This window comes from Paroedura picta, chromosome 2 (assembly GCF_049243985.1).
Source record: "Paroedura picta isolate Pp20150507F chromosome 2, Ppicta_v3.0, whole genome shotgun sequence".
NCBI lineage: Eukaryota > Metazoa > Chordata > Lepidosauria > Squamata > Gekkonidae > Paroedura > Paroedura picta.
This window is the reverse complement of record NC_135370.1, coordinates 152682655-152697279: the sequence shown is the minus strand read 5'-3', so window position 1 is coordinate 152697279 and position 14625 is coordinate 152682655. Positions and strand designations below refer to the sequence as shown.

The following is a 14625-nucleotide window of genomic DNA, read 5'->3' as shown; positions in this document are numbered from 1 at the left end:
GGACCCAAGCTCCAGAAAAGGCAGACGTCAGCACCCAGGCTGGTCAAACCCCATGTAAGGCAAGGTGAGGCAGACAGTGGCACCCAGCCTGGCTGGGCCCTGAGCAAGGTGAGTCAGAGGGCAGCACCCAGCCCAGCCAAGCCCTGCATGAAGACTGGCATGAAGCGAGATCAGGCAATGGGCACACAAGTAGCCCAGCTGAGCCCTGTGCAAAAGCAGAGGGCAATGTGTGACTGAACCCCATGCAGGGCAAGGGAGAGGGCAGTACCCAGCTCAGCTCAACCAAGCCCCATGCAAAGTGAGGAAGGTGCCAGCCAAGATGAAGGAAGCAGTGCCTGTTCTGCTGAGGCAAGGAAAGCAATACCTGGCTAATTGGTAAGGCAGGCTGCCTCTTCCTTCCTCCTGCCATTCCCTTTTTGTGAGGGAGGGCAGGGTCAGATAGACTGCCTCTTCTTCTCTTCCTCCCTCCTTTGGGGCTGGGGCCAGGGCAGGTTGGGGGAGGGGCCCTTTCCCAGGGTTCTTCATTCCCAGTCCACCCTGTTCTAAGGACAAAATGGAGAAGAGACTGAAGTAAGGTGCCTTGAGACCCATTTTGGAGAAAGGTGGACTATGAATGAAGAAATTTAATAATAAATATAGGCAATGATGGAGAGGCAGATAAACTGTGGGTGGCTGGATGGGAAGGAAAGAAGGAAGCAGAGATGGTTGAGGCTATGGGGATTGCCGGGTAGAGAGACTGTCTCAACATAAGGTTAATTCACGCCATAGTGTTTCCCATGTAGGGTTACGAAAGCTGAACAATGAAGAAAGTTGATTAATTTAAAATGTGGTGTTGGGGGAGAGATTTGTTTGTTTGTTTGTTTAGCTTCTATGCCACACCCTCCCAGCATGGCTAGCCCACAATGGCTCACAACATAGTTAAAACAGTAATACACAATGGTAAAAATCCCCTCCTTTCTACCCCAACCCTCCCCCCCAACCAAGCTACTAATATACTGCTGTACATGTCCAGAAGATAGGAAAGCAATGAAAGAGCACCAAGGGACCAGAGGAGGGGCCGGATCTTATTCAGCCTTGTGCTCTGTGGGTATCAATCTGTTGGTGATTCCCAATCTGCAGGAGGTTCACCTGGCTTCAACCAGAGCCAGGGCTTTTTCAGCCTTGGCCCTGACCTGGTGGAATGAGCTCCCAGATAGGTGAGGGCCCTGGGCCTTCCAGGAACTTTTGCGGTTCCACAGGGCCTGCAAAACAGAGCTCTTCCGCCAGGTCTTTGGTTGAGGCCAGGGCACAGGAGATCAAGGGCGGCCCCTCCACAACTAAGAATTACATCAAGAATGATATTTAAGATCAGCACCCATGGGAGTTTGAGCCATGAGGCACAGGTGTGAGGGGGGGATGGGAAGATCTGAGGGGGTAGGTTTTTTAATTTTCTCGCTGCTGAAGTATGCTGTATTAACTAAAGATCAATGGTTTCAATGTTTTATGTTTTGGGTTTTTATCTTCTAAATGTAACCGCCAGAATACGACTTTTGATAGTGGTGGTAGTGGGAATCCAATAAACAAACAAATAAATAAGCCTGGCCTCAATCAAACATTTTTACAGATATTGTGGACTGCTAAAAAAGATGATGTGGGTTCTAGACCAAATTAAGCCTGAAGCTTCCATAGAAGCTAAAATGAGAAAACTGAGGCTATCATACTTTGGGCCCATAACAAGAAGGCAAGAGTTACTGGAAAAGCCAAGAATGCTAGGAAAAGTTGAAGGCAACAGGAAAAGAAGACCCCACATGAGATGGATGGACTCAACAAAGGAAGCTACTATCCTCAGTTTGCAATCCCAGAGCAAGGCTGTTTACAATGAGATGTTTGGGAGAATGTTAATTCATAGGGCCACTGTAAAAAGAAGCAAATTGATGACACTTAACACACATACACACCCATGTGGAGTGAAAGAGGAAATAGTGTGGGAAAGTTGAGATAGGGGAAATGGGTACTCTTTGCTCATCCTTACAAGTTTCCCCCAAGAGCCCACCCTGGCAACTGGCTCCACACAATTCAGCCATTGTTTTCCTGGGTAGAAAGTGTCGGGGTGGAGTTGGACAGAAAACTGAAGATGGGGGGAAATGAGAGTAGGCTGATTTATGGATGGGAAGGAGAGTAGGCAGGAAAGGGGCAGAGGCTATGGGAAAGAGGGACATTAAGTCTACAACTGCTTGCAGATTCCTGCTTGTACGTTCATAATAGAAATGAGTCCTGGGTGATTTTAGCCTCATAACACATTATAAGTAATTTTAATAATTGTGACTGATTCACCATCATTTAGTATTTCAGAATGCAAAAGAGCCAGAACTGTGGCAAATCACAAGGGTGGTAGTGACAGTAGTGAACATTTTTGCCAGCTTGAGGGGCATCTTTTCCAAGACTAGGGAGGCAATAATTATCACTTGGACCTCACCGTTGATTTCCTGTACACGGTACTTCTACCAGTAGGGTTGATTTTCCATACCTTTCCTGTCTGGCTGAAGCCAAAGGGACACCCAGAAACGGTATGAGGGGGGAATCAGATGCCTGCAGCAAGAAGGGAGAACTTGACCCCTATTGAAAATGACCCCTCCTCCCATCTGCAGAAATCCTCCATAGGATCCAAGCTACTGGCTTGACATAGACCAGTATTGTTGAGGTCTCAGGGAGTTTTGGGATACCAACATGGCTCTATTAGCTCATGTGGGGTGGTAGGGAGGTGGAAAAAACAGCAAAATTCTTTGGTGCTTAGCATGGAAATTCATAGTATCATCAGGCTAGCCTGATGTTGACAGATTTTTGAAGCTAAGCAGGAGCTAGCCTTGGTTAGTGTTTAGAGGAAGACTATCCAGCAAGTTCAGGGTTCCAGAGAAGAGGCAGGAAATTTCAAGCCATCTCCCAATGCCTCTTGTATTGAAACCCAATCGGGTTGCCATGAGTTAGCTATGATTTGACAACATTTTCCATTACCACCAACTGGAAATAACAAACAGCATTCCCAATAATAAGTCCATGAGATGTTGTACTTAACAAAACAAAACAAAACAAAACACACAAACCAGAATAAGAAGTTGACAAGTTTTAAAGGACCTGCATTCGAAGCTTGCTGAACAATGCCTGTTGGCCTGTCTTTTCTGCTCAGTGTAGGCAAAGAGAATAGATCAGGCGATCCATAATTACTTTGCAGAACAATCATTTGTACTAAGACAAGAACATAAGCTGCCACTGCTCCTTCATCAAAGCAATTACATTTGATCTGTAGATTTGTTCCCATCTGTAATCGCTGAAAAGACATTGTGAAGGTTTGTGCGGTCCTTAAAAGGCTTAATGAAGCTATAGTCATAGAAAAACAATACGCCAACAAGATTTTAAATGCCTCTGATGGAATGACCCCTGGATTTCTGGATGCCTATGTTTCCTTTTCTAATGTTATTTAGTCAAAAGCAGGGACTCACATTAAACTCTACAATCAAGAATTTGGCAGTTAACACATTTAGCAATAAAGAAAAAAACACAAAATAAGTAATTGTAGCATTATTTGTTAGGTTTTTGAAATAATGCAGAGTGATTGTTCCCTTTATATTGTTTTTCACCATTCAAATTCTGATCTTCAAATGGCTACAAACGTTTGTTAACTTAAAGTAAGGTATCAGCAATATCACAGATGCCCCTGACTTCATTATTGCATACACAGTAACAATTCATGCCCTTCCAAATCTGGGGAGCCAAAGTGCGCGCTTTAGTTTGTGAATTAGGAAAGAACTAGACCCTGAAAATATGGTCAAGAAAACAAATAAATAAAAGAACTGTTGCTTATAAACTAAGAGACTCACCTGAATGGTGGGAGTGGAACGATTTTTTCGGGTTGTAGTTGTGGCCATAGTAGTGGTGGTTTCCATGACTGTGGTTGACATCTCTGGAGGCATGGAGGTTGTGGGTGCTGTTCCCACGATGGATGGTACTTCACCAACAAGCCGAACGCTTCCGTTGATCTTGATGTTGGGGTTGTTCTCTGCTGCCATGTTCAACACTTTTAGGCCATTGTAATAGAGACCGGAGAGCTGGCCTTGGAAGAGACGCCCTCTGTCTTTTCCTCCAATGGCTATTTTCGCCTGGGTGTTGAAGATCGTTAACTGTCGTCCTAAGTGAAGGGGGGGGTGAACATTATTATTGCCATGAATACTTTCCCTTTAAAAAAATAAGAAAAAAAAAACCCTTCCATGCAGTTTCTGGCCAGAATAGACTGAAAAGCAAAATTTGTTCCTGAAGATGGTGGTGATGACAATTGTGGAGGTTGAATGGGAAAAAATGCCATGCTGTAAAGGGCTGTCTTGGTGTGTTACAAATAATTATAAGCCTGGAGAAGAAAGCAATGGATCCAGACCTTCGCTCCTGTTTCTGTAGACGTAAGCACATTCAGGAACACCATGATCCCAAGCCTTGATCCCATTCCAAACTTAATAGTCAATTCTTTGTATCTCATTTTAGAAACTAGGAGGTATTTATTCCAAGGCAAATCAACAAAGCCTCCCTGGGTGTCAGCCCGCAGTAAAACAAAGAAAACCTGGATCCTTAAATGCATCTAGCTCAGAATCAGCCCAGTCCAATAAATCAGCCAAAGATGAAGAGAGACAGAAAGATGCTAAGAGATGAATATGTATATGGTTCCTTGAAATATGTAACAGCTGGGGACAAAAGGTAGTTCAGAAGAAATGTTGTATTCTTTTTAAAATGTGCAATATTTGATTATACTTACCGTGAAAGATCCCCCCCCCTAATATTGCATCAAGGCATACAAATAAACTTGTGTTGCAATGGCAAACTTATATCCAGCATTAATTACTTCAGTTTGCAGGTGGGGACTTCCACAACTACTCAGTCCTCTGTACAAGACTGTCCCCTCTATACTTGGCATCAGGGAGATGGGAACTAACCTAGCCTTTTCACTGACAGTCTAAGTGTAGGATTTTTTTTTGGTGGGGGGAGAAGTTTGTATGATGGAGGACTGGATCATGAGAATGTCTACTTATAATCTGAAGCATTGAAGTCTAGACTCAGGTCTACTAGTTCAACTGAGACCTCATTAAGACCTGCCTCAATGAAGCCATGGTTAGCTCCCAGATAGACTGGAGGGCCCCTTCAAAGACCAAGAGCCAGAACTACAGTACAGTTTCCAAAGTTGATTGCCAGGATAAGTCCTGGTCTATAGCAATCACTTCTCTCCACACGGCTTTCTGCCTTTATCCACAGGAAGCCAAATTTGATCTGGGCACATGACTAGGATTCCCTTCCTTTGATGCTGAAAAGTAAAGCAGAATGAAGCTAATTGAGTTTCTTGGGATCTCAGAAGTCTGTTTCTTCCTAATTCTACCTATGAAAGCTGGGAAACTGCACCTATAATCAGAATGGACCCCAACAACAATTGCCAGTTCTCCACACACACACATACCATCAAGGGCGAGTTCACACAATTAGTTTAAGAGACAGTGAAAACCTATGACAGACATTTCTCCTTCCTTCTTGCTACTTTCCCATCCTTCTAAGGCAACTGCAGAGGTGATGAGGAAATATGATCCATGATAATAGCATTTTCACACATCCAGGTAGTTAAAATGACAGCTGCAATTTACACATGATAAACCTAGTATGTGAGTTCAGCCGAGATGGGTTTCATATACTTGACAGAGGGAGGTCTTAGGAATATATTAAATGCTGCTAAGCAAAGAAGCACCTTGACCAAGTTTCAGAACACAAAGTAGAAATGCTAGTAGTTCAATCCATCCAGTTTCCCCCACATTTGCACAGGCATGCCCATCCCCTCCCCACCCTTCTCCACTCCACACTCACCACTTTCTTTCTCTAGTCCACTGTGACAAGAGCCAAATGCCACCATGTGCAGGGCAGAGCCCAAATCCCACTGTCCATTCCCCTCATAGCCAGTGGTTAAAGTAGATCAGAATAGGAGGGGGAGCTCACCAATTTTGGTCGTCGTGGCGGGTCTTGAAGTCAAGTGGTGATGCGGTGTTGCATCATCTAATGGTGACAGGATGGATCATGGGGAAGAGAATGGGGACAAGAGAAGAAATGTATCTGAAAGGCGTTCCTATTCCTCAAGGAGGACCCTAGCTCACCAAGCCAAGTAGATGTGTATGTGAGAAGCCTAGAGTTGAGAGGATGGGGGTGCTCAGCCCACTATCATTCCAATTTAAGAATGCCTGGACTTGACCAAGATGGATAAGTGCACAGATGTCAAAACAGCAAATTAAAAGAAAAATGAAAGGATTGAGATTGTCTTCCCTACCTACATTTTAACGTATCCCCTGCTTTTCTCCTCATTACTCTCACACTGCTCCTTTCCTTCCTCACAGAGTGGAACTGGGCACAGAATTTTACTGATGGAACACTGCCGTTGGCAAGGGGATAATAGCCCTTCTTGCAGGATACACTTTTTAAAAAGAATAATTGCTCCAATGGTAATCTTAATCTCTTTTATCAGTCATTATTAGATTGCAGAGATGATTGTAGGAACATAGATCCATCCTAGCAATTTCTTTCATGTAATGACATGATAGCTGCAGTTATCACACAAAAAACTATTATGGGTTCTTTTTACTGCTGGCCAGACAATTCTGCTCATACTCCCAGTGTTGGACACATTATTCCATTTACTCCTTCACTAGTTCAGTATACTTTCCAACATACATCTCAGGGTCTGATATCAGCTGGTGGGAATGACACTGGAGAGAGCCCCTGAATTATCAGCCTTTGCTTAAGCAGCCTCTTCCCTTTAACATTCCTTGACCTTTTCCCAGAGTTGTCTCAGAATTCCACATAATGAAGATTGCGACACAAAAGTTGGGCCAGAGAGGTGTCACGAAGCCTCAGGCCAGCCCAACTTTGTCTGGAAAATAGGCCAAATCATCCCACAAGGTCATGAAAGGCCAGCCAGCCTAATGATGTCCAAGCTGAAGGTTGGCCTTCAAAATGGCAGGACCTATAATTTCACCTATCTCCACAAGTGCTTTGCTATCCTTCCTTTCAGTTTTCAAACCCAAACCAGCCTATAGTGCCTTCTATTCCTTCCTAGTTGGGAGGAAGCCTTCAGAATAGTTCACAAATTACAACCTTGGGGAGTGTGACTATACACAGGCAGGAGAGAAATTATTCCTGCTGGCTGCACACCCACTTCTAATTGCATTTCATATAACAAGTGAACAAGAGCCTACGCATTCACAAGTATCTGTGTGAAGTCCATTGTCTGCGAGACTGGGAAGCCTGGTAAATGCAGTATCCAAAATGCATGTACATCCACTTATTCCCAACAGCTTTTTCTCCCCACTGCAAATACCAGGCGAAAAGCCAGCAGGCACCCTAAGCAAAGTTACACACTTCTACATCCATTCAAGTAATTGAATGGATAGATAGGTGTAACTTTCTTTGATGTCTCACTACAAGAGTTCCAATCTGTGAGGAATGAGAGCCTTTTTTTTTAAGGGGAGGCTGTTTATCCTTCCTAAAAAGGGTAAACATGAATTGTTCCGATAGACTAGCTCCACCTACCCCATGATGTTGACCCAGTTCCTGAAGATGCATGAAGTACATTGTGTTTCCCTCTTGAGGAATATCTTCTTCTAGTTCAGGAGCTGAATGCAAGGCATGCGACACATACACTGCACAGCTACACTTGGTAACACAGCACTGACACTAAAAATGTGTCTCTTCCAAAAGGACCATCACTCATCTCTGGGGACGGCTCCTGCTAAACCACAGCTTTCATGAGAGGTGTCTCTGTTTGAATGATCAAGTGGAAAACAATGGGCCAAAAGAAAGGGCAATGCAAAGAGGAAAGCATGCATAACCAAAGTGTCATGTCAGACCTCTGTCTCTTCTCTCCTCCTGTGTCCACACATTTTATTCTTGCAAAATAAACCTCATTTTTGCAGAGCTCCCCTCTCTTTCAAAAACCCCATTAAAGTGATTAAGCACTAATCATCATGATTACAGGCATTCAGAGTGGTAGGTTGTTGACACAGCTCATAAAAACCAAATCTCACCCACTCATGCTTAGTTAGGTTTAGCTACCACATTTAATTTTTTTGCTATTTGTTTAAAACTTTTAATTTGGCTACATGTATTGTTTGGCTTTTCCTGTTGACAAAATGCCGGGGCAGGGGGGTGGAATCTGAAATATCTTCACATCCAAACACAGAAAACCACACTACTGAATACATTAATCTGGTTCATAAAGCTTAACTGGATTTTGGACTTAAGCCTACAAGCCTTTATTCAGCAGATAAGCAGCTTTCTTTTGAAAAGTGCCAAATGAGGAATACTGGTATTGGTAGTTGCGGGACAGCAGTGGTGTATGGCTACGTGACATCTTGGGAAAGGTGGACACCGGATCTACCCTGTAAGGTCCACCCTCTCCTTTTGTCAGTCTTTTCACATGTGCAATCTAAATTATTTCACCCTCTGCTGCTTTCTATTAGAATGAGGAAGAAACCCAATGGGGTGCTAGCAAGAACTGGCTACCAGTAGTGCCAAACTGGAGCACTTCCTCTATGAGCTGAACACTACATTTTGCCATGAGGGATGCTGAGCAGCCCTCGGTTGAGCATCTGTGACTACTCAGGTAGCCTCATGGCTACTTGTCCTGGATCAGCTCATATAATAGAGGAAAGCAGCATGCCCAGAGTTTGTCTGCACATCTAAGGAACCCTTAAGCTTCACTTTCTACAGGAAGGGAATGATGGACAGATGTCTTGTTGCGGGGAAGGGGGTTTCTTTTTCCAAAATTCACTTTTATAAAAAATATAGTTATTGATTATTCTTTTTCTATTCCCCACTCCTATTTTCAAAAGGGTATTTCTCTTTCATTTCTCTTTGAAGACAAATCACTGCACCCTTTTGTAACTTCAGCCCTTACAGCTGTATGTTCCACACTACAAGGTATACTGTAGGAGAGGGCAAGAAGGTTTAGAAAGAGACAGTCTGCGCAGAGTGAGATTTTGACATTTTTCACAAACCTCATTCCTGCCCTTCCTCTCTTCAGATCTCACTTTCATCAGAACAGGATGGGTTAGAAACAGACTTAAAATCTGGTCAAATATCAGGGATAAAGAGGAATTAAGAAAATTGTGAGGGACAGCAAGCCTGCCCATGAAGGCACACAGGTGGACCATGCAGTGCCCTGGCAATCCTAAACAGTCTCATTCCTTCACATGTCAATTGGGCTTCTGTTGTGAATGTTGGTTTGCAGATTTAGGCATTGCTAGTGGCTCTTCTCCTTGTTTCCTGAATAACTTACATTACAATGGAGGAGTATGTTGACCCACATATACACAGTGAGTAGCAGAGAAAGTGGCAGAGGACTACATGTGTATAATGATCTGCATTTAAACATACACCTGCTGCATACATTGAGATGTTCCAAAATACTTGTAGCTCAAAGCATATTTTAGTTTTGCATCTATTTGCCAGTGATGCAGTTGCAAGCCCCGCACAGGAGGATCAGGCCTACTCCCTCACGTTGTATTCATATTAAGCATTTTTATTTATTTCTGAAAAGTTCACATAGCACAATCATAGTTTACTCTGGAGTAAATACTGCTGTGTTCACTGAGATGTATCTCCTGGCGAACATGCACAGGATTGCAGCATTAATGGGCTAATTTGACTTGCTATGTGCTCTGTAATCCCATTCCAGTTGTAAATTAATTTGATGCATATTGCCATTATCTCTGCATGTCTCTGTGACATCCTTTGCAGAAGTACTTTTAATTTCCTCCCCATGCACTTAGGTCCCTTTGAAATCAAAGACACTTAAGCACTTAATTATGCACTTAAGGGCTCCTGATTGCACTGGGATTGAAGGACATCTAACTTCCTCTGGATTGTACCCATTGTGTTAATTGTAAATGATTCCATCGTACCTCCATTATATCTGGCAGATAGCTGTTCTCGGTGCTGTCTCTTTGATGGATCCATCCATCTAGACATCCATCAATTTATCATATTCCATTTTGATAGCTATCTACCCTTTCACTCATCATCTTTATGAGGTCTTCTGACATAAGACTTTCTCGATGCATTAGGAAACGAATGAATGGTTGGATGGACAGGCGAGTGCAGATCGGTGAATAAATGATGTGCTGGTACATGGGTGGGCATTTCCCCCCGCTGTTTCCCACATTAACCACATAATCAAAAGTACCATTTTATAGTAACAATAATCTTGATGTTGTGGAAGACTCTGCTGTCTGTAGATGTTGCATGATATGGCTAAATGCTACGACATGCTTAGAACAGATTTCCTTTTAAGCTAGCGAGAAGTATCAGTATCCACTCAGTTCACCCTCCTGCCTCCAGGAAGCAATTGAAATCCCAGAAATAGTCAGACACCCTCCCCGCATTTGCTTCCTGTAACAATATCATCTTTGTCACTGTAGTCATAATCATCACCCATACAATGGCAAAAAAGAACCATTACAGAATTCATAGTCATATTTTCTCAAACAAAAATTTCAGCATGCTTATTTCGAGCTTAGAGGAAGCAATGGAATGGCAGACCAAACTCAAAAGTGGGAAACAAAATTGTACACAACAAAGATGGCTTTCTCAGGCATGTGGAGTTGCATCACAGTGTTGGCTGGACATGCATTGGTTTAAACAAAAGCAAGGCTGTTTTAGTCTTTAGTGTTAAAGGGACTTTATCAATTGAGATTAGCAAAATGAAGTTATCCACTTTTTAGTCTACTAAAATTTAATGCATAATTTTCATCAACTCAGGACAGATTCCCAAGACTCAGTCAGCTTTAGCAGATCATTGTAAAAACATCATGGCTGAGTGTGCACTAATCCTGGGGTGGCCAAATTATGGATCTCCAAATGTCCATGGACTGGCAGGTTCTCATAATAATTATAGTCCATGGACATATGGAGACCCACAGTTTGGCCACTTCTGCACTAAATCAAAATGCACCCTACCAGCCATGATTGGTAGCACATTAGTAAACTTCTGTGTTTAACTGGGGTAGGTCACAATATGTAGCTTCTGGCTGGGTTGAGGCTGGTGGGTCACAAGTTGTATGAGCTTGCTTAAGATTGCTTAAACGTATTCCACTCAGTTCTTGCAACTCTGTAAAGTACTTTAGGATTATTATTCCTATTCAACTAATGGAAGACAGAAAGTACTTGTCTAGGATCACCTAGACACCAGAAGCTATATTAAATTGTCATGAACTAAACAGGTTGTTTATGATAAAGAATGAGCTCATGGTCATTCTCAGGGTCATGTGCTATCCTTCTTCTCCCTTCCAGTATGGAGCCAAGATGAAAGATATTCTCCTTTGGACTTTTTGGATGTAACCCCAATCTGTGTTGTCCTAATTTTGACACTAAAACAAACCGGTGCTTATTTCTTGAGCACAAACTGAGGTTCTAAATTAGAGTTTAATTGTGACATGGTTGTTCCAAACTCCAGTCTCTTACTGCATCCAAATTCAGAGGTCAGAACAAAATGTCAAAACAAAGTCTTTGGCTCCATGCCTCCTAAGAAGAGAAGGGAGAAGCCACATGCTGCCCTGAGAATGTCAGGTCCATTCTCATCATGTACTACATTTTTGTCCATTACATCTGGATTTAATCCTCATTCTCTTTAAATTTCCCCTTGATTTATTCATTTACATTTCATGATTACATTTCATGATGTCTTAGACCCCCACACTCAGGTGAGACAGGCTCATTTATCCCTCTGAAAACTACTACCTTAATGGAATCTATTGCCCCAAGATGTTTTATTCTTTCTACACTTCCCCCTATTTGTCAGAGCCTTTGTGAAAACTGCTAATTGAAGACAAACAATGGTAACAGTAGACCTGGGCCCAACACTCAGCATGTCCTTTTAGACAGAATGGATTTTTAAAATAAAGTTTTATTCATATTTCCCAATTTTCACAATTTGGAGTTGTTATGCATTCTTTTCTTTTTTTAACTATGTTTACAGGATCTAGTTGGGGGACCTTTAAAGAGGGTCAAGTTGGATGGCTCTAACTGCCAATGCAACACCCCATATTTGAAAATAAATCTTTAGATTCAGTGCTTGCACTCCTGGGGGCAAAAAACCCCACAGGCAAGTCAAAATCCGGTTGGCCATAACCCAAAAGGTTGCACATGGTGCCCTGAAGGCACAGAAGAGTTTCTACAGATTATTTTTAAAACTTCTGCTCATAAACTGTTCTCAAAAGGGAGGGAGCTTTCAGGGGAAATCTTTAATGCAGACTGAGCAGGTAGAAAACAATGGTGTATGTGCAGAAGTACCCACCTGCATCAACAGAGCTCTTTGGATCCTGGCCTTTGAAATCAATAGGAGCCACCTAACTTCTTCTGGAATAAATACAAATCTAACTTCCTCTAGAATAAGTACAAGTCTTACTTGAGACATGCTGCTCAGGCAAAGACGAAGCCCCTCTAACCTTCTAATTGAATGCATTTAGCACATGTTGATGGCTCACTTAAATGAATTCACATTGTTTTAAATTCATATTGGAAGTTATTCACAGACTTATCTTTATCGTTTACGAGGGCTATGTATAACTCCTGGAAATCAGTAGAGTTTCTTCCTATGTAACTGTTGGATAAGACTAGGTCAACCTAGTCTCCCATCCTGTCTCACACAGTGGCCAAACAGCTACCCTGGAGAAATATCAATAGAGCATAGAATCTGAGGTCTTCCTTTGATGCTGCCTTCAGGCACTGGGATTCTGAGGTTTGTTATATCTGAATGCGGAGATTCACATTTGCATTTGTGCACATTCAAAGGTGTGGGTGGCCAGTCCAGCAAGACAGATGGGTCACCCAAACAGCATCACTACACTACAATTTCTGCATGAGGTACCTGCAGGCCCACGCTCACAACCTGCATGAGTCACCTCTCACTTTCATTACCAGGTGCAGCAGGATTCCATGGGGAACTGCATGCAAGGTGAAGCTTTCGAGATTGAACAGAATTCCTGGGACAGGGTGACTGTGCAATGTGAGAAACAGCCATGTTTGATCCACCACTGTCATTCCAGTGCAGTGATTAAAAACAGCTGCTCCTCAGTGTGGCGGGACCAAGAAGAGACTTGGCTACAGTCAAATGACTGCACATTTTTTAAAAGAAAAAACTGAATAAAAGCAGATTACTTTGGTCCTCCCAAAATAGTTTATTATTATTATTTAGTTAAACCTTATACTGTAGTTAAATTGCTATGATGCATATCATCATTGCTGTTTTGTTTGAAGTGGCATCGTAACTTTTACAACTTTTGATTTTTCCCCTTTGTTGGATAACAAGCCTAGAAATTTGTCCCTTTAACTTCATTTTAATAGCAATGTGTTATAGCATGATTTATTAACATATGGCAGGCAGAAGTTGACACAAATTATAATGAAATTAAAAGAGCCATTTATGCAGCAGGTGATTAAGAATTTAAGAAACATTTATTTGCAGGCTTTAAAATGAGAGTTTAGAATCAAATGGATTTAAAATGAAAGTTTTAACAACTGTTACCTTTTTCCTGCAGCCATTCCTCTACGGGCCGGTTATATTTGAAGGGGATTTTCGGTTTTACCAATTGGAACGCAGTATCAGTGTTGCCTTTAAAGTTTAAAAAACAGCTTAAAAACAATCTGAAAAGTCAATGAAATAGTTAAAAAAAACATCCTAGCTGTGTCTTTCATGCTTGTTTATGAAGGTATTTAAACATACATAACCATGCAGATATATTTAGTCTTCTTTAATGTGGTGGAGAAAAGGTAGCTTGTTCATTGCCTGGAATTCTGGAACGTCAGAGGATTGGAACTTTGAGACTATTTCCCTTTGTAATCCCTTACATGACACATACCTATCCTATCACAGGCTCATCCAGATTCTATCACACACTTATATAACCCAGAATCAGCGCTGTCACTGATGCTATGCAGTTGGAGGGCTGGGGCTATGCAGACAGGAACATAATTCATTCAGAAGAGGGTTAGATCGCCATAGGGCAAAAGTAAATTCATGCTTCATCCCAATGGTGCCTCCAGGTAAACTTGACTATACAAATGAATGACTGCCTTTTGCCCTTCATGCACACAATACATTTGTCAGGATCAGGCCAGGCAAAGAGGGATGGATTCTATCGACCAAGTTAACACAGTGACAGAGGATAAAGCTAACATGCCCATCAGTGGGATGCCCTTGTGACTGCTCTCAGCACATGCAAGTTGCTTCCTATATCTGTATAATAGAAAGCAATTCAAGCATGAGCTACAGTAGAACTGATGTGGAGCTGTGTCCCCTTATGAAAAGAAGGAGGAACCTGAATGTTTGTGAATTAACCAGAGCCAAAAGCAATTCAATAGAAAGCAGTCTCTTAAATGGATGGCATTCTTTCCCACTGAAAAAGCCATAGCTCAACAGAAGAGCCTGTGCTTTGCAGGCAGGACGTCAAAGCCTGTGAACTCTGGTCAAAGGGATCAGGTGGTGGGAGAAGTGGAAGACCTCCACTGGAGACCTCAGGGAGCCACTGCTGCTCAAGGGTAGGCAATACTGACATGGACAGAGCAAAGGTCTAATGT

The 14625-nt window shown here is 42.4% G+C and overlaps 1 protein-coding gene across 40 annotated transcripts in view; it reads right to left on the bottom strand.

Moving 5' to 3' along the window:
* Nucleotides 1-14625, bottom strand: part of NRXN3 (neurexin 3) — a 1515064-nt gene that overhangs the window by 171816 nt on the left and 1328623 nt on the right. For 14 of the 40 annotated variants that reach the window (XR_013228547.1, XR_013228548.1, XR_013228549.1 and 11 more), the window contains 3 exons: nucleotides 13574-13660; nucleotides 5998-6054; nucleotides 3855-4162 (listed from right to left, as the gene is read on the bottom strand). Coding sequence is in view for 36 of the 40 variants with exons in the window: in XM_077323373.1 (XP_077179488.1) it covers nucleotides 3855-4162; nucleotides 5998-6054; nucleotides 13574-13660 (452 nt within the window). In the remaining 4 variants the exon portion in view is untranslated. The remainder of the gene's footprint in view (nucleotides 1-3854; nucleotides 4163-5997; nucleotides 6055-13573; nucleotides 13661-14625) is intronic. The other 26 variants (XR_013228550.1, XM_077323385.1, XM_077323383.1 and 23 more) reach the window with 2 other exon arrangements.